The 22,637-nt window shown below is 44.0% G+C and overlaps 3 protein-coding genes across 3 annotated transcripts; all 3 read right to left on the bottom strand.

Annotated features, from left to right (window-relative positions):
• Positions 1–328: 328 nt before the first annotated feature.
• LOC109734790 (uncharacterized) lies at positions 329–1,561 on the bottom strand. The gene is made up of 2 exons (XM_020293976.1): positions 1,278–1,561; positions 329–794 (listed from the first exon to the last, which is right to left on the bottom strand). The coding sequence occupies exons 1-2, from the start codon at positions 1,559–1,561 to the stop codon at positions 329–331; spliced, it is 750 nt and encodes a 249-aa protein (XP_020149565.1).
• A 10,644-nt stretch (positions 1,562–12,205) lies between these two features.
• On the bottom strand, positions 12,206–16,058 carry LOC109734797 (subtilisin-like protease SBT3.9). Its single transcript, XM_020293982.4, has 10 exons — positions 15,948–16,058; positions 15,734–15,825; positions 15,522–15,619; positions 15,278–15,442; positions 14,412–15,025; positions 13,820–13,887; positions 13,459–13,725; positions 13,247–13,364; positions 12,962–13,133; positions 12,206–12,878 (listed from the first exon to the last, which is right to left on the bottom strand). Exons 1-10 carry the CDS (start codon positions 16,026–16,028, stop codon positions 12,340–12,342), a joined length of 2,214 nt encoding a protein of 737 aa, XP_020149571.1. The 5' UTR covers positions 16,029–16,058; the 3' UTR covers positions 12,206–12,339.
• A 2,213-nt stretch (positions 16,059–18,271) lies between these two features.
• LOC109734796 (subtilisin-like protease SBT3.9) lies at positions 18,272–22,068 on the bottom strand. The gene is made up of 10 exons (XM_040397110.2): positions 21,354–22,068; positions 21,187–21,278; positions 20,955–21,052; positions 20,708–20,875; positions 20,001–20,614; positions 19,798–19,865; positions 19,412–19,642; positions 19,196–19,313; positions 18,897–19,068; positions 18,272–18,810 (listed from the first exon to the last, which is right to left on the bottom strand). The coding sequence occupies exons 1-10, from the start codon at positions 21,432–21,434 to the stop codon at positions 18,272–18,274; spliced, it is 2,181 nt and encodes a 726-aa protein (XP_040253044.1). The 5' UTR covers positions 21,435–22,068.
• Positions 22,069–22,637: the final 569 nt, after the last annotated feature.

Genomic DNA, 22,637 nt, shown 5'->3' on the forward strand with positions numbered 1-22,637 from the left:
TTAACATTGTGAACTGCATTAATCTTTCTTTTTTAGGTATGAGTTGTAGTCAGATTACTTAATTTTTTTGAATATGTTTTGTATGTGTGCAGTATGTTTTGGTATCACACATTAAATTTTTCAAAGTTGTCTGGATACTTGTTCTAATACAAAACTAAGTTCAGCAAAAGCAAATGATCACAAGCAAACTGACGACACAGAAGCAAACAACAAAAAGAAAATTTGATGATAATTCTAAAACGACATTGTTTTTACAAAAGAAATGTTCAATATGAACAACGGACATAATCAAAAGCTTGCAGACATGAAACAAAGATCAACACAACCACTAAAGTAAAATGAAACTAAACATAGCCCTGATTATTTCTAGTTGCTGTATTGGATTACAGCCTTGTTCTTCTTTTTCTTTGCTTCTTTCTCTTTTTGCCCTGTCCAGTCTCATTATGACATCGTATATGATTCTCCATGACTCATATGTTGCAAATGCATCTATTGCTGCATATTTGATAAGTTTTTCTGGCAGCGGGCAAAATCCCAACAGAGTATGGTCCTCCTTGCGGCTAATTTTTTTCTTCATGTCATGGTAGTGAATGTCTATCATCCTGCCGGCAACATCAGCCAAAGAGTCAAACTTCTTTTTATTGTATGGGTCTCTCCATTCCACCTGAATATCAATGTAGTTGTCGGAGTTGATCTCCAATCCAGATAGCTTCAGCTTGCTTTTGTCTCCTTCAATGGTGAATCCGACGAAGGTGTACTCACCATTCATGAGGAATTTGTCTAGTTCCATTGGCCTGCAAGATGTTTGTATAGACTGAATATAGCTTATTTTCTTAGAACTACCAATGTTTTTTTGTTTTTTCTGAAACTGAAGTGCAATATGAATACCTGAATCTGTTGCAGTGAGTAGCTGCTAATACTTTGTTTGGCATAACTAGTAAAACTGATAATAGATTGCATAAACAATGCATGTTTTATGCATGTTTGTATTCTTGAATTGAATTTCATACATGTTTTGTATAGTAATGTTGCAGTTTTCTATTGTTCAGTCAAATAATTTGTATTTGGTAAAACAAAATAAAACTGCGTGTATCGCTAGATCATATAATTCAAGACTTGAACACATGAGTTACATGGAGCCAGATGAAAACTGTCAATGAATTCCTATGCCATGCTTTTTAAAAATGAGAACCAAATTTTAAATAATGGCAATTGCAGTGAACAAAATTTAAAATCAATATTGACAAGCAATAGTACAGATTGATAGTTATTCTGACCTGTATTTAGCTGTAGAGATGTGGTAGACAAGGCATTCTTTTTCTACACATAGCTGGAGCACTGCTGCCCGCTGTGGCGTCACGTAGTGCGTGTACTTGACATCAACGCCGACTAGTTTGACGGGCATTCCGCCGACCTTCCTCCTGAGCGTGGACAGCATCTTGTCCACATCTTCACCCTTGCTTGTGCAAATGACGTGGAGCTTGTGGTTGTCGTGGAGGTCGATGTCATGGAGCTCCCTGGTGTACCTGTGGTGCTGCTTGTACAGAGGTGCATCCGCCATGACTCTCCTCTGCTCTCTCGTGTTTGTTCTGGAGAGAGAGGTTAGTGAAGGGAAGTGTGGAGAAGAAGATGCAATGGGGTTTTTGAGGGGATGAAGCGGTTGTGTTTTCTCCCCTGCTCTCCTTGACAGGACGTGGGAGAGGTGGAGCGGGGTGGTAGCGAGGTGGGGCTGCATTTTTAGTTACGTGGCAACTGCAGAGAGGTTCTGCTATGAGGATGCTCTGTTAGTGCGTTGGAAATCCGAAACGTCGTCTCCTCTTTTTTCGTGACTAGTTCAGGTATGCACGCAACTGTCAGAAAATGTGATGATTGTGTTTTCGGTGAATTTTCCTAGTAAGAACACTTCTTCGCTATCAGAATAGAACTGCATATGTCGACGTAGTGTACTACATGGAAGTGAAATTTATTCTTCGTGCACTGAATTATATCGGATCAGGATTCACACAGATGTACACACATTTAGTTTTTTGATGGAGTTCTTTTTTTATGGCAATGCAACTTTTGTGTGGATGGAGGGTAGTGTGGGTAGGGGTGTCAGACTGCTTTGCTTAACTAACAGGGCTGCATTCTTCATTTTAGCCATACTGCATTGCAGTAGAAAGAGAACTGCATTCCAGAAAAAAGAGTACTTCATGCTTCCACGTGGCGAACTGCATTGTTGTACATCGCGGACTGCATTTGTATGTTTACTTGGGGCCTCCTGCGTTTTATTTATTAATAGCCAACTGTAGTTTCTGGCAGTGCCCACGCACATCTCATTTTTCTTTGATGTTTTATTTTTGTACTTTTTGTTTTTTTAGTGGGCCATGTTGGGCCTGTGTTCGGGGAGTGAAGACGCATTGGGCCAAAGTCGGCCTGTGAGCACTGCTAGTTCCTGGTGCGCTGTGTGTGCGCTCTAATGTTTAGTCCCACCTCACCCGCGGAAGGCGCGCCCGACCTGTTTATAAGCGCTGGCGAAGCAGCCGTATCGAACTCCTCTGGTTACTTATTTGGGCGCTTATACACGGCGCTCGCTGCTCTATGCTCTCTGACCTGTAGGCCCATGTGTGCCCGGCCCCATGCATCGTGGCTCAGAACGACTCGCCTGCTGTGGGCGTAGATCTACTACGAGACTAGTTATGGCCGGTTGCACCTGGGTGGTCATTTTTTTAATATTTTCTCTTGGGTATTTTTTTTCCAATGTAGGGGTGTGCACTGCTTAGTAAGTCATTCGTGCACTGCATTGATCAGTATTCTGTACTGGATGTGCCGCATTCAACACTACACATGTTTGCACTACATTTTTGTGCACTGCATGGGGAGCATTTTTCTTTATTGTTTTTTTCTCTTACGTATCCTTTTTCTAGTGTACGGGTGTGCACTGCTTTGTTGGCTCTGTGTGCACTGCATTCGTCATAGTCCTGTGCTGCGGGTGTACACATTTTTCACTGCATGCATCCTTCTTTGTGAAAAAGTTGTGGCTGCTTTACCAACGCTGCAGACTGCATGACTTACATTTAAGGAGTGCATCAGGTGCACTAGTTCTGCCAAAGTTGTGCACTGCGCGAAAGTTCTTCTCTTGTGCTTCATTTTGAGCATGCAGTGCACTTCATGCACACATATAGTGAACTTCCTGATATTACTTTGGAGAACTGCATTCACTTTTATTTAGAATGGTGTGCATATTATAATTTTTTAGAAATAATTATTTAATGATCTGCGGTTAGTTCGTGGGAATTGTTGTAGTCAAAGTACACCTTTTTTGGGTCCTTTTTCTTTGGTAACATAAGCCTTTATTGATTGTCCTTCATTCTTGGTAACATAATTTTCATTAACTCCCCTTCAATTTTCAATTTTGACCTTTTTGCAATCCTCTTCTATAAATGTAGGCCAACTTCTACCCTTCCTTTTCAGTTCATTTCTCCTCTAGCCGCAACTTCTCTCCTTTCTCCAGCCTCTCTTTATTTTTTTCCTTTTCTAGGTTTTTGCTGCGATGGCTCCAGGCCCCTACGTGAATCTCTCCTGCTGCGGCCATGGTTGTGGTGTGCCGACACACTGTGATTGCTCAGCTTGCTCGCAGGCCCGTCGTGCTCGTCATGGGGGCAAGGTCTTGTGCTGAGCTGGGCGAGCGGAGCAGCTTGCATATGGCATAGTATTCACGGAAGGATTGGATATGGGCCACATCAACGTTGTTGCGTTCTATTCCGCCCTGCTTCGCCGTGGCCTTGGCCGCACAAGTCCTTTTGTTCATCAGCTTATGCCAACAGATGTGGAGACTCACTACAAGATTGTATTTTTCGCTTGATCTGATTTTTTTTCTTTGTGTTTTCTATTTTTTTGTATAATTCCATACTATTCTGAACTTCTAGTTTTTTAGGAACGCACTTATTTTGTTTTATTGAAGTGTACTGCACTATGTACTTATATCTTGTTTTTTTTTTGCTTGTGTGCATGGAGCTCGTGTTTCAGTTTGCATGGTTACAATATGTTAACTGCTTAGATATTAGATGAGCACTACTAGTTTACACAATTTTTCCCGCCTGTACGGTGTGTACTACATGCAGGTAGTCTCAAGAACTTCATGATAGTTATAAGCGTATTGCTTGTTTGCAAGTTCCATACTGCATATTAGATTGCGTTTAATCTGTACTACTTGTTGGACTGTTGTACACTTCATCTAGCTTGTGTCTGTATTGTGTGTAGGTTTTTACTAGTCTGTGCAAAGTATGAGAATTGTACTGCTAATTTCGTCGCCAAACAGTTCTAATTTTTTTGCAGAAAATTCCCCAACGAGCTATTAGGTATCTCCGGCTCAAGAAGTAGGGAATTCTCCAAGTTGTTCTTGGTAATGGACATCTTAAACCAGCCAAGTACCGTGTAGGCGTTGAGGGGCGGCTGTGTCTGCAGAAAGGATGGAAGGAATTTGTCATTGATAGTGGCATGAAGTCTGAGCAAGTTGTTGTCCTCAACTTCTTTGAACTCAGGGATCGTACGGTTAGAATCACGTTTGACGTGATTGGTTAAGGTTATGAGGTTGATTTGTAATAAGTACTTTTGCGTGTCGAACGCTTCATCTTTTTTATGTGCTTTGTAATAAGTACTTTTGTGATCTGAACCGCTTCAATTATTATTCAGAACTTCGTGCTGCCAGTGAGCTAACTGCATTTTTTCATGGTTTTTGGATCAAAATGTGTCAATGTTTACTCTAGACTGCTATATATATGGTATACTATATACACCATTTCTCTTTACATGGTTTAGTTGAATAACTCATAGTCAGCGGGAAATTTGTGTTTACACAAAATTTAAACTGATACATAAGTCATACAGATAAGCAAAATGCTATGTATATGATTAATTTATTGAAGTTCATCTATTTGGTCGTTAACCTGCTGCTTCTCCGCGGTGACTGGAGCGTCTCTAGTGTCGCACTTTCTACTGTTTTCCGTGGCGGTGTTGCTGGTTCTTGTCTCTGCACCGTTGTGTTTGTAGCCCCTCGCGTGCTGGTTGATGGCGACTTTTGTTTTTCAGCGATGTGAACTGCATCCTTCTTTGCTCCCCGCTTGCTGGTTGATGGCTGCTTTCGTTTTCCAGTGCTATGAACTGCATCCTTCTTTGCTCCCCGCGTGCTGGTTGATTCCGCTTTTGTTTTTCAGCGCTGTGAACTGCATCCTTCTTTGCTCCCCGCGTGCTGGTTGATGGCTGCTTTCGTTTTCCAGCGCTGTGAACTGCATCCTTTCGTGCTCCTACCTTGTTTTTTGAAAGTGTTGTCGTTCTCGGTTGTTTCTGTACAGCAGCATTCCCTTGTGGTGGTCTTGTTGGCATTGTTTCTTCATGTTCTTCGTCCTCTTCACCCTCTTCTTCCTCTTCATCATCTGTTTCTTCACAAGCCACTCCTTCTTCAGTTTCTTCATGTTCTTCGTCCTCTTCACTCTCTTCTTTTTCCTCCTCTTCTTCATCTGCTTCTTCATAAGCCATTTCTTCTTCAGTTGTGTCACCATCTTCTTCTTTGATTTCATCTTCTTCGTCTTCCTCATTTTCTGATCTTGTTCTTTTGGGGCAGGTTCTTGAAATGTGTCTCTTCCTCTTTTTGTAGATGCTACAACATCTCGGTTTCGTCCATTTCTTAGTGTTGTGAGTGGAATTTTTGTTTGGCTGTGCATCGCCATGTCCTCTTTTTCTTGTTCATGTCTTTGTGTACATGTCCTAGAATTGTGGCCGCTGATTTCATTACATGTCTTGCACCTTCTTATTCCCAGTGGGTGACCATCACTGTCCAGCTCAGGCTGTGGCTTACTGTTTTTGTCATCACTTTTCTCCTTGCATGCAACCTTTTTCTGGGTTGCGTCGCCCCCTTTCTTCCTTCCTCTTGTGTTTGAAACAGGAGGTGGAAGAATTGTTTCTTTTTTGATAGCACCAGTTGCGTTGTGTTCGGTATTTTCTACTTGCTCGGCATTATTGTCATGCTAGGATTTCTCTACTTGCTTTAGTTTTGCTGCTTCTTCTTCTTTGTTGAGCACATCAACTTCCTTGATCAGTGCCCTCATACAAGAGAACGCTCTGTGGCACCCAGCGTCGGACCTTGTCGCTCTGTTTGCAAGGTCCATTGCTGTTTCTGTCAGCAATTTTCTACGGAAAAAAGCGAGCTTCCATCTGGTGTTGTTTGTTCGTAGTCTCTCCTGTCAAACGTTTCATTTGATCTTGCGTTACGGGTGTATCTTTTCATGATGTACACCTCAGGAATCTTGAGTACTCTCAAATCAGAAAGCATGCATAACACATGGATGCAAAAGAGCCCTGCAGACAACACATGATTTCTTTGTTTTGTAAGTGAACTGCATGAAATTAATAAACACATATTTTTTCGTTATTTGTTCATTTTAAAGAAGTGAACTTCATTTGGTTTTGTGAATTGCTCATGCATGTGGACTTTTAAAGTTCAGTAAGTGAGCTTTCGTGCATGACTATCAGAAAGTAGAAATTTTTTTGCTAGGAGTTGCACCTGTGTGTGTCCAGAGTTTGCACACACATTCGTAGACACCTTTCTTTTCATCGGCGACCACTTGGAAATTATGCCTTGCCCAGTCAAATGCATCCGATCTGTTGTAGTGGTGTACGAGATACTTTGTCGGGTTCTCAGGGCACCGTTCTGCTCTGAATGCAGTGCTACGGTAGAGTGTTTCTTTGAAATCTGCAAACACTGCCCTTGTATACACTTTTGATAGCTGCACTTCGAACCCAAACTGGGTTGTTGTCTTTACCTCTGACTGCATGATCAGAAATGCACTGTTACGAACAAGAGAAATGAAAAAATTGTTTGTTTTTGTAGATATATTTTAGCAGATTTTGATGGACATTTTTGTTTACCTCATTTGCTATTGTCTCTGCATGCTCGACGGCCTTCCTGGTTTGAATGCACTTGTCCACCTGCTGAGCAAACAGATGGAGATCTTGCTTCTCTTTGACAAAGTTTTTCTTCAGTATGCGGTTCGTGCTCTCGCTTCTCTGCATGGAATCCATCCGAGCACAGAAAATTTCCTTGTAGTAAGCCGAGATCCACTCATGCCTGTCATCCCACAGCGAATTCATCAGTTCGTCATTTTGCAAGTTGTATCTCTGAATTAGGTCCTTCCATGCTCGTTCAAATTCTGACGGCATTAGTGGGTGGTTCAGCACCGCATTGAGGTCATCCTTGAGTTTCTCGTGCGCCTTATACAGCAAGGCGAGGTGGTCTTTGTACTTCTTCATGATATGCCACCGACACAACTTATGCAGTGTATGTGGGAGGATAGTTTTTAATGCTGCCTTCATTGAAGAACACTGGTCTGAGAAGGCACAAATAGTATTTTTTATTAAGTTGTTTGTGTGTGTGTAAGATAGATGGAAGAAATATAAGTGTACCAAACAAACGTAAGTATGCAGGTGTTGATTTTTTGTACATGTGAGCGTGCAGATTGGCGGCTTGTTGTTCATACACCTCAGAAATGTTTTGAAAACCCACTCGAACAATGGTATTGTTTCATCTCGCACGAGGGCAATCGCAAATATGGTGCTCTGTAGATGATGGTTCACTCCCACGAAGACTCCCAGCGGCTTGTGGAATTTGTTAGTTTTATACGTTGTGTCAAATGTAACACAGTCTCCAAAATCTTCATACGATCCTTTGCAACTTGCGTTGGCCCAAAAGACGTTTCTTACACGGTTATCTGCATCAATGTCATAATCATAGAAGAACTCTAGGATTATCTTCTGCATCTTCTAGAAGAAATCCAGAAGTTTCTTGACGTCATCTTGGGACTCTTCTCTGGCAAACTTTTGTTTCCTGCATTTTCAAACGCAATGCAAACTCATCTCATCAAACAGGAAATAATTACCGACAGAATGCTCAAGTGATATGCGCTGTGATGTGCTTACTTGTTTACCCAGTCGCGGCTAGTATGTCCCATGTACTGCAGACCACCGGACATACGCGACAGCGTTGACATCATCTGAGCGTGTGTGTGGTTGTCCAGTTGCATGTCTTTCACTAACTGGTCTATCAAAGGATCATCTTTTTTGTGCGATCGCATGTGCAAAAGCATCTCGGGGCTTTCCAGTATCTTGTGATTGTGGTTGAGTTCAACCATTTCTATCACAAATTTTCCATCCTTCCTTTTTTTGACTCTAATCTTTGCCTTGCAGTCAATCCTTTTTGATGTCTTCTGACATTTCCGGTGATAATCTAACAAAGTCTGCTTGTGCTTCCCTTCTCTTGAGCAGACAATGTAGGCATTTGTCCTGTGTTTTGCCCTCTTGCGTATGCCAAACCGTGCACATCTTGCATAATTGTTGTAAAAGTCCCATGCCTTGTCGTATGTGGTGAACTTCATTCCCACGGCAGGTATGAGGTTCAGCGGCATGTTTTTATCCTGCATTAAGTGCAATGCTCTATGAGATAATTTGTTTTGTTCTGTTTTTTAAATACGAGGAGTGCATACGAGTTTAATAAAGCATTGCAATGTTCCTAAGTTTTCAAAAGAATCCAATGTATTAGATGCTAGGTCAAACCCCACAAGAAATATCAGTGTGCACTGCAATGTTATCTGAATGGACTGCAACTATTATTATTTTTTCTGAACATAAACTTACATGTGTGTAGAGTCGTTCACCCGATGGTGTTTGCAGCTCGCCGGGTCGTATTGGACATGGCGGGGTTATAGCAGATCTGTGTACTTGAGGATCTCGCGGCGGCAATAGTGAGGAGGATTTGTACCTGCTGTTGACTTTTGACCGAGGCACCGTTGGTGGTCGCAGTGTCGAAGTTGATGCAGCAGGTCTGCTTGGAGCTCTGTTTTTCGGTGCACCAGGTGGACGCTGAGCTCTGTTTTGGGGTGCAGCAGGTGGACGTGGTGGTAATCCAGTGTTGTCACGATGTCTCAGTGAATTGGTTTGAAAATTTTGGAGCGGTGGCACATCATCATAGTCATAATCATCATCTGCTGCAACATCGTGTTCAACTGCAACATCATTGTCTGTTCGGACATGGTGTCCAAACGTAGTGAACTCGTGCTTATACTCTGGGTTGAGAACTGTTATTGGCTCATCTTCATCGCCATTATCTTCATCATCCCGTCAGTGAGTGCCCTCCCAGACGAATGTGACATCATCATCATCTTCGACTACCTCTTCTTCCTGGAAAAAATCCTCTTCCGGAGAGTACTGCACCTTGTTTGTTGTCGTGAAGAATCCTCGAGGAATCTCAGGGGTAACCCGGCCAGTATCTCTTTCAGAAGAAGCTTTACTCTTCTGAAAGTTGTTGTTCTCATTGTTGTCAATTATGCGTGGCATTTTGTATCTGCTGAACGTCATTTCCTGCACACAAAATGACCGAGCTGCATTGTCAGGATAAATGAACTGAATCATGCGAACTGCAATGTGTTTGAAAGGGTACTGCGACGTATTGCACGCTGACTGCATCACCCCGCAAGGTGAACTGAAGCAACCACACTGCATCATTATCCGTAATGAACCTATACAAGCGTACTGCATAACCGAGGAAGCGTACTACATAACCGAGCAAGTGCACTGCATCTTTCCCCAGAACGAACCGAAGCAACTGCACTGCATCATTTTTGGAGGCGTACCGGACTGCATGTACTGCTTTGTCTGGAGGAAGTTGAGGAAGTGTACTACTTACCTCATGTTGCAGTGATTTCTTGCGTTTGCAGGAGGAAGTTCCCTTCTCGTCCGTCTGCACAACTTTTGCGTTCGCCCGTGCAGTCCACTTGCCCTTCAGAAGTTCATGAGCGGTCTGGACGTTGCTCAAGGTGAATGGAGACGGAGGATTTGCTCTGAAGGTCGTTGCAGACTTAATCCAAGAAGCTGTCGTGGATAAAGGAACCTTGCGCACAGTCCTCCTTGCTCGAATTGGTTTGATGTCGCGGCAGCACCAATCCACATCTGATGAAGTACAGGTAATTGAAGCCCCGGAGGAGTTCGGCGGCAGCGCTACCAAGCTGCTGCCGCGGAAGAAGGACGATATGCGTGCGGGGGAGGCGTTGCTCGGTTGCTGCCGCTGAAGAGGCGACGGGCGGCGGCGCTGCTTGGCCGCTGCCGCGGAAGAAGGCCTGGAGGGGAGGGGCGACGTCGCTGCCGGCCGCCACCGCGGAAGAAGGCGGGAAGGGGAGGGGCAACGTCGCTCCCAGGCCGCTGTCGCAGGAGAAAGCGGGGACGGGAGGGGCGGCATCGCTCCCAGGCCGCTGTCGCGGTAGAAGGCGGGGAGGGGAGGGGCGGCAGCGCTCCCAGGCCGCTGCCGCGGTAGAAGGCGGGGAGGGGAGGGGCGGCGGCGCTCCCAGGCCGCTGCCGCAGTAGAAGGTGGGGAGGGGAGGGGCGGCGGCGCTCTGGTAGGGGATGTGCAGAATAAGGTGGGTGTTATTAGAATAAGACTCAAGGGGTGTTATCATAATAGACCCAACCTATATATATATGTGACGATAACATCTCGAAGTATATATAACAAACAAGTTGGGTCAAGTCAATATGATCATTGTACTAACATCATACTCTCAATGTTGTTTGGGATTATCGTTACACTTAATCAAACACCCATGATCAAGAAAACATGATCATCACACAACACTTGAGCTAGTCCTAGAGGCGAGACTAGGAATCGGGTTTTACCATTTATCATTCTACGCGTACTTATAAGTTTTCCTTTGAATCACATATTCAAGAATCATAACAGTTATAACATAGAATATAAACTCTTACTTTTAAATGCAGAAATAAATAATACAAATATTATTGCCTCTAGGGCATATATCCACACAACTCATCTCATGTAGAAATAGGTTACTCATTCCATTACAATATCATCAAGAACAAGAGAAAGAACTAATATCCTATTTTGGGATTTCGATTGAAATCCCCCTTATGGGTGTTTTACGTAAAAAATACTATGTTTGCTTATTTTGACGATCCCCGATACAGAAAATATTAGAAGGGTTCAGGAATTGTTAAATTTAGATATAGGACCCTAGAAGAAGAATATAGGAATCGAGCGCAAGACTTAGAAGAGGAATATGTGACCCTAGAAGATGAATATAGGACTCGAGAGGACGAATATGAATACGAAACCCTAGAAGAATTTAAATATGGAAATCTAGAAGACGAATACGAATATGAAACCCCAGAAGATGAATATGGGTGCCCAGAAAACGAATATGGGAACCGAGAGAACGAATATTAATTGGACTTTAGAGAAAGGCTCAGAAGAGGAACATGGAATCCCAGAGAGCAAATACATGGAGCACCGGCCACAACCGCCACCCATCCAGGCTGGGGAGCCAACCCTGCTGGTCGTGGATCTCCGGAGACTGCCGCCCAGTTAGAGACGCCACTCTAACAGTTGCACGTGCAAACACCACAGGAGGTGCCCCTGCCGCCTCGTGGGAGTTCCACTGCGAACCGCCCACCCTAGCGCCCTTGGCGTCGAGCCCGTTGCCACCGCGGCCCTCTCCTGCGGCAGTGGCAGTAGGACAGCACGGGGACGGGAGCCGGGGTTGCCCAGGGGAGGCGACGTGAGGGGTACGAGGGGGTATGTGTGCGCTATTAGAATACTGGTTTGGGCCAGGTATGGTACATGAACCATATAATCAAAAAAGAACATGAGTTCTTAGAACAATGAATCGACAACTGCCAAGATAAGAATCATGAAGTCTGGACCCAAGAACACTGAGGAATAAAGATCGTGAGAGCAAGTATGATAGGGTAACGTAAGAGGGAGGGCAGTAAATGACATATCATATTTTGCTTAGTTGGAGAGAGAGAGAGAGAGAGAGAGAGAGAGAGAGAGAGGTGGGATGATGTAGATTTACACATATCATACAATGGCAATACTAGTAACCTTGCTCTCGTAGGAAAGGAAATTCCGCAAACTATGATAACAATATAAACATAATTTACATTGTATGCACTAACACGAGCATTTTGGACATTAGAAGCCATCCATGAAGTCAGTGACAGTTGGACATCTAAGAAAACTCGACTGTAGTGATTTCTTTTCACCTCTAGTTTAGAAACATTTTCATCAAGAAAGAAATATTTGAGAGCTTTAGATCTGTCGTTGTGCCAGAGTCTAGTCCATGTTGATAATCTATGTTACCCGAGATTTTCTCATTAATTGAAATTTTTGTGAAGGAACCACTTCACAGAGAATTGTATTATCCTGTGATGATGTACAAATTTGATACTCAGTGTTTCTCCTACATTTTTTATGCCAACTACATGGATAAATAAGGTGTACAATAACTAGATACGAGTTTAAGCTGTATCCGCAATGAAGTCTTGTATCACTGTCCGTATCGCAACAGGAATTCTCACTGAGTGGGTACTTCCGTCTGACCATGTCAAGCTCCCGAAAGTGTATCCTCCTTGCACTCTCTGCCTTGTTGTGAACATCGCCGTAAACGTCGCGCTTCTACTGCTGCCTTGGGTGAAACTGATCACAGATGGTTCCACCATCACATCTATCCCTGCTGGAGCTTCAACAACTAAATGATATGTTGCTTCCGCTGGCCCAACGTTAGTCACAGTGCGCCGAAGAATGACATGGTCTTTGAGGTCTGGCACAGTAATTGACGGGAGGTTGAGGTTAAGATTGTAGGACTTGCAACCATCTTGTAATCCTAGGGTGCAGTTCAAGAACTTGTTGTACTCCCTTGCATCCTGGTCGTAAACCAGGCCAGGGTCAACAGCTCTGTCAGGGTCCATATGGCCACCACCGAAGTCGAAGGGGTCGGCTAGTTTCCTTGGGACTCCGTTTGCTTGGATCGGCATACCAAACCGATCGGTCACGGATGCTGCAACCAATGCCAAGGAAGTTTATTAAGTTAGTTTTATATCGTGATGAGTTGCACATTTTCTGGTATTTCTATGTTCGTACCCGTGGTGACGATGGCAGACTTGATCATGGCAGGTGACCAGTCAGGGTGAACTGACTTGAGCAACGCCGTCACCGCAGAGACATGTGGGCACGCCATGGATGTCCCAGAATGGAACACGTAGGAGTCACGCTCCGCTGCCAAGATGCCGACGCCAGGTGCAGCAATGTCGGGCTGTTGAAACATGTATATTGAAAATTAGGTATGCAAGTCTTGAGTTCAAAACCTAGAGAGGTTAGGAAATTTTCAACTACATGTCCCAAGCTAAGTAGTTGATAATGATATACCTTGAGTATGCGAGGGAAAGCAAGGCTCGGGCCTCTTGACGAGAATGAGGCGACATACGGTGACAACACCCCATTTCCAACAACGCTTACAGCTGGCGATATCTTCACCACCGGACTCCTAGCATAACACACATGACAACAGACATGAATTTGCCATTACATAATTAAGGAGAAGGCACATATACTCTCAAAACAATGTGACAAATTCTTACTCAGTCATTTTTGAGTAGGAAGCGATTCTTTGTGCGATCTCGAAATCCACCAGTGCACAAGACATAAATCCCTCGCAGCTGGTCAGGATTTCGAGAAGGTTGACAGTGTATTGTGCGAAGATGAGGCCCTTTGCGCCGGCCTCGATAGTACGATTGATGAGAGAATGAAGTTCTGCCCTGGGTGGCGTGATGGCCGCCTGCGCCGGTGCATAACAGAGGACGGTTTTGCCGGTGACGTTGCTCAGTGATAGTGATTCTGTGTCGCAGCTGCGCAAAAGTTTAAAATTTTAACATGGCTGTACAAAGCGCATGACATTTACTATCGATCAAATGTCGTCAAGCGACTGGTTTCTTTCACTACCTCTGCACATGAACAAGGTCCTGAAAGCCGCTGTTGTTCATAGCTGCGTTGTAGTTTAGAGATTGCCCCTGGGTTTCAAATCAATCACAGATTAATGAGCAAGTTAATTCAGGAAAGCTTGTACATCATGCTTCCTTGATGCTACATTTTAAGTTAATAAAAGTGTCCTTTATCAAAAAAGGAAGGCTTGTGCAGGATATGATATAGTTGGCCGGCCCGAGAAAATGGAATCCAGCTCGCATATATACACTGAAAGAATCATAAGGAAGCTTAAAGGAGGAGCTAGACATTTGTTTCTTAGTTTGATCGTCTGCTTAGTGTGTGCGCGTATGAAAGCTCATGTTCGTGAGTTTGTGTACGCTAGAGGGAACAGCAACTTGACCAATCATATTGATCCTACTATTTCGGGTTTGGAGTACGTCTATTAATATTAAAAAGTCACTTGTTTTTTCAATTAATATTTTCACTGGGATCTTTATTCCTTGAGAATGGGCACGAAGACAACACTTTGCTATAACATTTCTCAGCAGATGACAGAAAATGAAAAACAATGTACACATACTTCTAAAAGAAAGGAGAGTTCGGTACGTACCACGAGCTTTTCTTTGTTTCCCAGCGATATCAAGGTCGGGAAAGACCGGTCAATCGTGCTAGCGGCCACCGTCGTAACCCACGGCAGGGCATTACCCACAGTTTGCGGCACAGGTCCATCGTTCCCTCCACTAAACACAACAGAGATCCCTCTTTGCACAGCATGGAGCGTCCCGGGGAACTGCGGACCAGCCCCTCCAATCGAGAGCGACAAGACGTCCACACCGTCGTGTATGGCATCATCAACAGCCGCAAGGACAGCCGCACCAGAGCAACTCCCGCCCACCCAGCACGCCTTGTAGATACTGAGCCGCGCACGTGGTGCCCCGCCTCGTGCCATGCCCATGCCCAGTCCTCCATAGCTCACGCCCTGCACTTCCCCGCCGGCGATAGTTGAGGCGACGTGCGTGCCATGGCCGTTGTTGTCCCGAGCCGATTTGTAGTCGCCCTTTAGCAACTCAGCGCTGATGCCTCTGCCATACCACCGTGCACCAATGATCTTTTTGTTGCAACTTGTGGCATTGAACTCCTCGCCAGTCTCGCATTTCCCTTTCCACCGTGCCGGTACAGGGCCATACCCTTTGTCGTCAAAGCTTCGTGATTCTGGCCATATGCCTGTAAAGAAGCATGCATATTCATGGGCATGAATTGATTCGGTATTGAGATTTCTCATATTTAGGATTTAACCTTTCTTTGTATCATTCATTTCGAAAATAAATAAAAAATACGCAGCAGAGTCCTGTTGTTTCCCTCAAAAAAATATTTAGGATTTAAGCTTGAGGGTGGGGTGGCTGTGTGCATCATATGATGCAGAGGCCGGCATTATCCCTTTTCGGAAAAGAAAAACTTGAGGGTGGGATTGCGAACCTGTATCGATCACACCCACGATGACATCTTCACCGTACTTTGCTTTTTTGAGTAGTCCCGGTTGTTGTGCTGGTTGGTTATGGTCAAGGCCAAGAAAGTCCCAACTCCTAGTTGTGTGCGTTTCGTGGAAAGTGTTAGGCTCCACAGTGGCAACTTCAGGGAATTCTATATTCAAAATATGCTGATTAGTTCAAGTTGGTCATGCAAGTAGATACGGCGATAACTAGGACTGGCAATTACTTACTTGCGATTGCCTCAGCCTGAGACTCAGTGAGCATCGCCGCGAAACCAGAAAATCCATGCTTGTAACTGTAAACTATCGACCTCAAGGCTTCATCCTTGCTGTTGCCAAGTAAAATGAGGGTGAGCAAATCACGACTAATACGTCTACGATGCAACATTAACTCCTCGTTGTTTTTGCTTTGGATAAAATGAATTTGTAGCTAGTTACAGTACCTCCCAAAAACAGAGGTTAGCATGTCATGGTGAGACGCGGTGACCACGGACGGGTCATCGTGCTTCTTCTCCCCCATATACACGATGTAGAGCTGAAATTCATTTTGCCGCGTAAGTTTTCCAACAACAAAAAATAGTACCTGAGAAATTAGAGCTAATCTGGAAAGAAAGCAAATTGAAAGAGGGGCCTCGCCGCCTCGGATGTGTATCTTACTTTGCTCGATGCGCTAGCTGAAAGAGGCAGCAGTGTCACGAGCAGTAGCAAAGCGCCGCAGAATGCTGTTCTGGAATCCATATCTGGCTTGAAGAAGAGAGCTATGTTCTTGTGTTTGTGTTCCCTCGTTAGGTTTGTATGTTTATATAGCAGTCAGGAGCAATAACCATGGGGTGCAAGAACAGTTCAAACCAATTTGTTTTGCGCGTAGTTTTTTCTCCTTTGGGACGGATTCTTTCCATATGTTGTTAGGTGACAGTGACACACGCGTGAGAAAGAAAGACTAGATCCTTGTCTATATACCAAGCACCGCCACCGCGTGCTTTTGCTAATGAGGAAGAAGCACCATGCTTAATTTGATCAGGTCCTGGCGGCTATTAGCACCAAACTGGATATATAGATATTAATTAATTATGCTCTTTGATGTACTAGTGACCTTTTTTTGACTGGTCTGATGTAATGACCTGATCGTCTTTGCACATGCGTCTTAATCGTTCCACATGTGTCTTAATTGTTCTAAAAACGCGGCGGTAGGTAATACGTAACAAAGTTGACAAACGTGACACATTCAAATATTCCATGGGTACGTAAGGGATAATGACCCGCCAACTTCCTGTTATCGCATGTACTAAAAATGTAACTTTGCCTGTTTTCAAATAAAGTGCCAAGAGACTTTTTCTTCAAAAAAATATTTATTCCTTCGGCAGATTGGTTTTACTGATTTGTTTCCCGAGCTGTTAAAATTACATAAATCCGGTAATTCAAGCCGACATAGTGTGTTGTGGTCACCTTTTTAGATAGAAGGCGATTGCCCGGCCTTAGAATAAGGCCCTTAAGGTCGCAACAAAGCAAGGTTCTAAGAAGCTGCAAAGCAGAAGAGCGGAAAAACAAATAAGTTCGATACAAGGCCAACAATGACCCATCATGCGACGCAGTGCAAGTGAACCAATAACAATCAATTATTTTGAGCCGTGGTGTGGTGACTTCTGTGAGCCCGTCTCTCGACTTTCTTTTCTTTTGTTTGGAAATGCCTTTGCTTTTATGTTCTTAGCAAGAAAATGATGTCAGTGTCAATTAGGTCCGATAACAACTGGTGGAAACAGAAGCGGTCAGAATGATGCAGCTAAGAAAAGGTGGCCCACACATTGACACGTATAGCATTATCATGCAGTTGTCTCTCTGGGTTTAGTGACCTCATCTTGGTTGCGAGATTTGATCTGATGAGGCATCTTAGTCCGATGGTTGTTTTAAGGGTAGTTGGGTGGTGGCCAGCAGCGCATCCCCCCACTGTGGAGCACGTCCAGTCTTTCTGCAAATGCATTCACGGTAGATACACGTCGTACTTGGGCAGTTATTAATATGTGAGACAAATCCTAACTGCTAGGAGCAGTTGCTAATGTGTGAAACAAAACTCAACTGCTTATGAGGTCCGGTGTTTTTGTGGTTCTCGCATGTCCTTTTTTTTTCTTTCAAGCATGCCAACTTGTACATATTTTCCCTTCCTTATGAAAAGACAGCGTCATGCCAGTTGCTTGGAAAAACATTCAACACTCCCAAATTGCTAAATGCATTTAGGCTGACGCTGCAGGTAAGCATGAAGGCAAATGGAACATCGACGTCAATGATACTCAAATCGGAAGAGACCTGCATGGGGGGGGGGGGGGGGGGGGGGGGGGGGGGGGGATTGTGGCGGATAATCCATCATTTGAAAACAAATGTCAAACATAAATGTATTACCATAATTGTCATGTGTTTCATTATTTTTTACCTGGCTAAGAACCATGTCTAGAGGAGTAGAATCACATGACATTGGGTGGTGGGGACAAAGAAATGAGAAACTGTGAAAATAAGGATGTTGAATTCTGGACCCCAGGAACATCGATGAATAAAAATCACGATAGTACAAAGGAATTGTGCAAAATCTGATAACAATGTAAACATAAGTTATCTTCCGTGAGCATTTTAGACATTAGCAGCCATCCATCTATTCAATGATATTCTCCTAGCAAAGAAAATTCGATTGTGTTCATTTCTTTTCACTTCCGGTTCAACAACCTTTCATTGAGACAGAAAGGTTTGTGAGCTTTAGATCCGTCGTTGAGCCTTAGTCTAGTTCATGTCAATGATATATATGATCTGAGATTTTCTTATTAATTGCAATTTTGTACAAGTTTGTGAAGAAACCACCCCTTTACAAAGAAGAATCATATTGTTTCTGTATAAAAAAATATTTATTACATACAAATTCGATACTGAGTGTTTCTCCTACATTGTTTATGCGACCTACATGAATACACAAAGGTGTACAATAACTAGATGTAAGTTTAAGCTGTATCTGCAACAAAGTCTTGTATCACAGTCCGTACCGCAATAGGAATTCTCACTGAGTGGGTACTTCCGTTTGACCATGTCAAGCTCCCGAAAGTGTATCCTCCTTGTACTCTCTGCCTTGTTGTGAATGTCACCATAAACGTCGCCATTTTACTACCGCTTTGGGTGAAATTGATCACAGATGGCTCCACGGACACATCTATTCCCGCCGGAGCTTCAACCACTAAATGATATATTGCTTCCACTGGCCCAACATTAGTCACAGTGCGCCGAAGCATGACATGGTCCTTGAGGTTCGGCACAGCAATTGATGGAAGGTTGAGATTGAGGTAGTAGGACTCACAACCGTCTACATATCCAAGGGTGCAGTTGAAAAACTTGTTGTACTCCCTTGCATCCACATCATAAACCAATCCAGGGTCAACGGCTCTATCAGGGTCAATGTGTCCACCACCAAAGTCAAAGGGGTCGGCAAGTTTCCTTGGGACTGCTTCTGCTTGGATTGGCATGCCAAAACGATCGGTCACAGATGCTTGAACCAATGAAAAGGACCAATCAAGTTAGTAATATATTCTAATGACTAGTTTTGATGAATTTTTAGTATTGCAATGTATGTACCTGTGGTGACGATGGCAGACTTGATCATGGCAGGTGACCAGTCAGGATGAACCGACTTGAGCAGCGCGGTCACCGCGGAGACATGCGGGCACGCCATGGATGTCCCAGAATTGAACGCATAGGAGTCGCCCTCTGCTGCCAAGATGCTGACGCCAGGTGCAGCAATGTCGGGCTGTTCAAGCATGTGTACCGAGAATTATATATGCATGTCTTCAATTCTAGAAAACTAGAGAGGCTATAGGTAAAAACGAACAATGGCGACAACAATCTCAAGTTAGGAATTTGAGAATAATATGTACCTTGAGTATGCTAGGGAACAACAGGCTTGGACCTCTCGACGAGAACGAGGCGACCCTCGGCGACAACACCCCTTTTCCGACAACGGTCATGGCAGGTGACACCTTGACCACCGCATTCCTAGCATGACACATGACAATGACATGAGTTTCCGGAGAACAAGAAAGCCCATTCACTCTGTTTCGGACAACACGACAGGCACTCACCCTTTGTCCGACCTCCAATAGGAGGCAATTCGGTGTGCGATCTCAAAATCCACCACTACACAGGGCATAACGCCCTTACACAAAGGCAGGAAGTCGAGGAGGTTAGTAGTGTACTGTGCAAATATGAGTCCCTTGGCGCCAGCCATGATGGTGAGATTGATGGCTATGGGAAGTGCTTGTGGAGGCGGCATGCTATTCGCTGCTGCCGGTTGATAGCACAGGACAATTTTACCAGTGACGTTGCTCAATGCCAGTGATGATTCGGTGTCACAGCTATGCAGAAGTTTTAATTCAGTATAATTGACAAAATCACCGAATCGTGGTTAAAAAAGTGGACAACTACAAAAAATTCGTCAAGTGATCACAGTTCCATAACTACAAAAGCTTTATTTCATTACCTCCCGGCATAAACAAGGCCTTTAAAGTCGCCGCTGATCACAGATGCATTGTAGTGAAGAGATTGCCCCTGTGTTTCGAGTCAAGCAATGTCAGTAAAAGAATTAGGGAAGCTAGCTTCAGGGACGAGCTAAATATATTTTTTGTTTGTTTTCACGATCTGAGATGAATACTTGAAGAATGTTTGTTTGTAGCGTGCACGTACCACCAGCTTTTCTTTGTTTCCGAGCGATATCAAGGTCGGGAAAGACCGGTCAATCGTGCTAGCGGCCACCGTGGTAACCCATGGAAGGGTATTGGACACTGTTTGCGGCACAGGGCCATCATTCATTCCGGCAAACACGACAGAGATCCCTCTTTGCACAGCATGCAGCGTCCCGGGTAACTCTTGACCAGCCCCTCCAAGCGAGAGTGACAAGACGTCAACACCGTCATATATGGCGTCATCGATAGCCGCGAGGACCGCTGCTTCAGGGCAATTCCCACCCAACCAACAAACCTTGTAGATACTGAGCCGTGCACGTGGCGCCCCGCCGCGTGCCACGCCCATGCCTAGGCCTCCGTAGCTCACGCCCTGCACTTCCCCGCCGGCGACGGTCGAGGCGACGTGCGTGCCATGGCCGTCAATGTCCCTAGGCGACTTGTAGTTGTTGTTTAGCACCTCGTCACTGATGCCGAGACCATACCAGCGCGCACCGATGATCTTTCTGTTGCAACTTGTGGCGTTGAAATCCTGACCAGTCTGGCATTTCCCTTTCCACCGTGCCGGCACAGGGCCATACCCATTGTCATCAAAGCTTCGTGATTCAGGCCATATGCCTATAAAGAAGCATGCATATTCATGCGAATTAATTTATTCGGTAATGGGATTTCTCATATTTAGGATTTAAGCTTGAGGGTGGGATTGCGAACCTGTATCGATCACACCCACAATGACATCTTCACCGTACTTCGCTTTTTTTAGTAGTCCCGGTTGTTGTGCTGGTTGTCGGTTATGGTGAAGGTCAAGAAAGTCCCAACTCCGAGTTGTGTGCGTTTCGTGAAAAATGTTAGGCTTGACAGTGACAACTTCAGGGAATTCTACATTGAAAATATGTTGATTAGTTCAGGTCAGTCGTGCAAGTAGATACAATGATAGCTAGGACTGGAAATTACTTACTTGCGATTGTCTCGGCCTGAGACTCGGTGAGCATCGCCGCAAAACCAGAAAAACCATGCTTGTAACTATAAACTATTGACCTCAAGGCTTCATCCTTGCTGTTGCCAAGTAAAACGAAGGTGAGCAAATCAAGACTGTTTCGTGCTAATTAATATGTCTATATATGATGCAACATGCACTCAGTAGTTTTTGTTTTGAACACGATGAACTTGTAGATATCTAGTAATAGTACCTCCCAAAAACAGAGGTTAGCATGTCATGGTGAGACGCGGTAACCACGGACGGGTCATCATGCTTCTTCTCCCCCATATACACGATGTAGAGCTGAAATTCATTTTGTCGCGTAAGTTTTCAACAACAAAAATTAGTATTGAAAGAGGCCTCCGGTGTGTATCTTACTTTGCTCGACGCGTTAGCTGAAAGAGGCAGCAGTGTCACCAGCAGTAGCAGAGCACTGCGGAATGCTGTTCTCGAATCCATTTTTTACGTCGAGAGGAGAGCTATGTTGTTGTGTTTGTGTTCCCTCGTTTGGTTTGTATGTTTATATAGCAGCCAGGAGCAATGAGCATGGGGTGCAAGAACAGTTCAAACCAATATGTTTGCGTGTCTTTTTTTCTCATTTCAGAGGGAATGTTTCAGTTTTGTTAGGTGACAGCGACACACACACGTGAGAAACAAAGACCAGATCCTTTGTCTATATAGGAATCCCCGTGCTTTTTGTAATGAGGAAGAAGCACCATGCTTTGATCAGGTCTTGGCGGCTATTAGTACCAAACCGGATATAGATATTAATTAATTATATGCTCTCTCCTGATCGACTTTCAAACAAGCTTCCGCGGCTTTGCACATGCGTCTTAATCGTTCTACAAACGCGGCGGTATAGGTAATATGTAATAAAGTTGACAAACGTGACACATTCAAACATTCCATGGGTATGTAAGGGATAATGACCCGCCAACTTTCATGTTATCGCATGTACTTAAAGATGTAACTTTGCATGTTTCGAAATAAAGTGCCAAGAGGCTTTCCCTTCAAAAAATAAAAATATTCCGTGGGCAAAGATTGGTTTTGCTGATCCGTTTCTCCAGCTGTTAACATTATATAAATCCTGCAATTCGAGCCGACATAGTGTGATGTGTTCTCCTCTCTAAGCTCGTCTCATGGTTTTCAATTCTTTCACTGGGAAAGCCAACTAACAAGTATTTAAAGAGAACAAACATTTATAGAAAACATAGACCCGAGAATGGATATTGGGACGTTACATAGACATCATCAATCATATCATAGTGCACATAACAAAGCATATAAAACCAAGCTCATGTTCTCCTACTTTTGTAGGCATGTATTAGTATGTAGTTGAACTTGCTTATCTATAAGAACAAGAGCTTGCCCAACATCTATAGTCCTACCCTCCCATGTCACCATGGTCATAGTTTAAACAAAGGGTAATTAAGGTGTCATTTTGCGAGACAGCCATGCCAACACATTAACACTTCGTGAATACATGGAAACATCAAATTACAACACTCCCCATTGATACCCCGGTATGTCACCCTTAGGGCCACTTTTGAGACTATAATAGGTACATACCACTTGCAGGTACAATCCAGACACAGTGACATCATGAAAACGTATATGGTTAAGATATGATACCATATTACTTGGGCCATAGTAATAGACATT

Source organism: Aegilops tauschii, chromosome 7, assembly GCF_002575655.3.
Source record: "Aegilops tauschii subsp. strangulata cultivar AL8/78 chromosome 7, Aet v6.0, whole genome shotgun sequence".
NCBI lineage: Eukaryota > Viridiplantae > Streptophyta > Magnoliopsida > Poales > Poaceae > Aegilops > Aegilops tauschii.

Excerpts from the sequence above, each read along its gene's own strand:
- LOC109734790 (XM_020293976.1), bottom strand. The coding sequence starts at position 1,561 with ATGGCGGATGCACCTCTGTACAAGCAGCACCACAGGTACACCAGGGAG. Across the intron at positions 795-1,277 it reads ATCTCTACAGCTAAATACAG|GCCAATGGAACTAGACAAAT; the intron begins GTCAGAATAACT and ends AACATCTTGCAG.
- LOC109734796 (XM_040397110.2), bottom strand. The coding sequence starts at position 21,434 with ATGGATTCGAGAACAGCATTCCGCAGTGCTCTGCTACTGCTGGTGACA. Across the intron at positions 19,314-19,411 it reads CGAATTGCCTCCTATTGGAG|GAATGCGGTGGTCAAGGTGT; the intron begins GTCGGACAAAGG and ends GTGTCATGCTAG. Across the intron at positions 19,069-19,195 it reads TGTTCCCTAGCATACTCAAG|CCCGACATTGCTGCACCTGG; the intron begins GTACATATTATT and ends ATGCTTGAACAG.
- LOC109734797 (XM_020293982.4), bottom strand. The coding sequence starts at position 16,028 with ATGGATTCCAGAACAGCATTCTGCGGCGCTTTGCTACTGCTCGTGACA. Across the intron at positions 15,026-15,277 it reads CGTGGGTGTGATCGATACAG|GCATATGGCCAGAATCACGA; the intron begins GTTCGCAATCCC and ends GCTTCTTTACAG. Across the intron at positions 13,134-13,246 it reads CTTTCCCTCGCATACTCAAG|CCCGACATTGCTGCACCTGG; the intron begins GTATATCATTAT and ends ATGTTTCAACAG.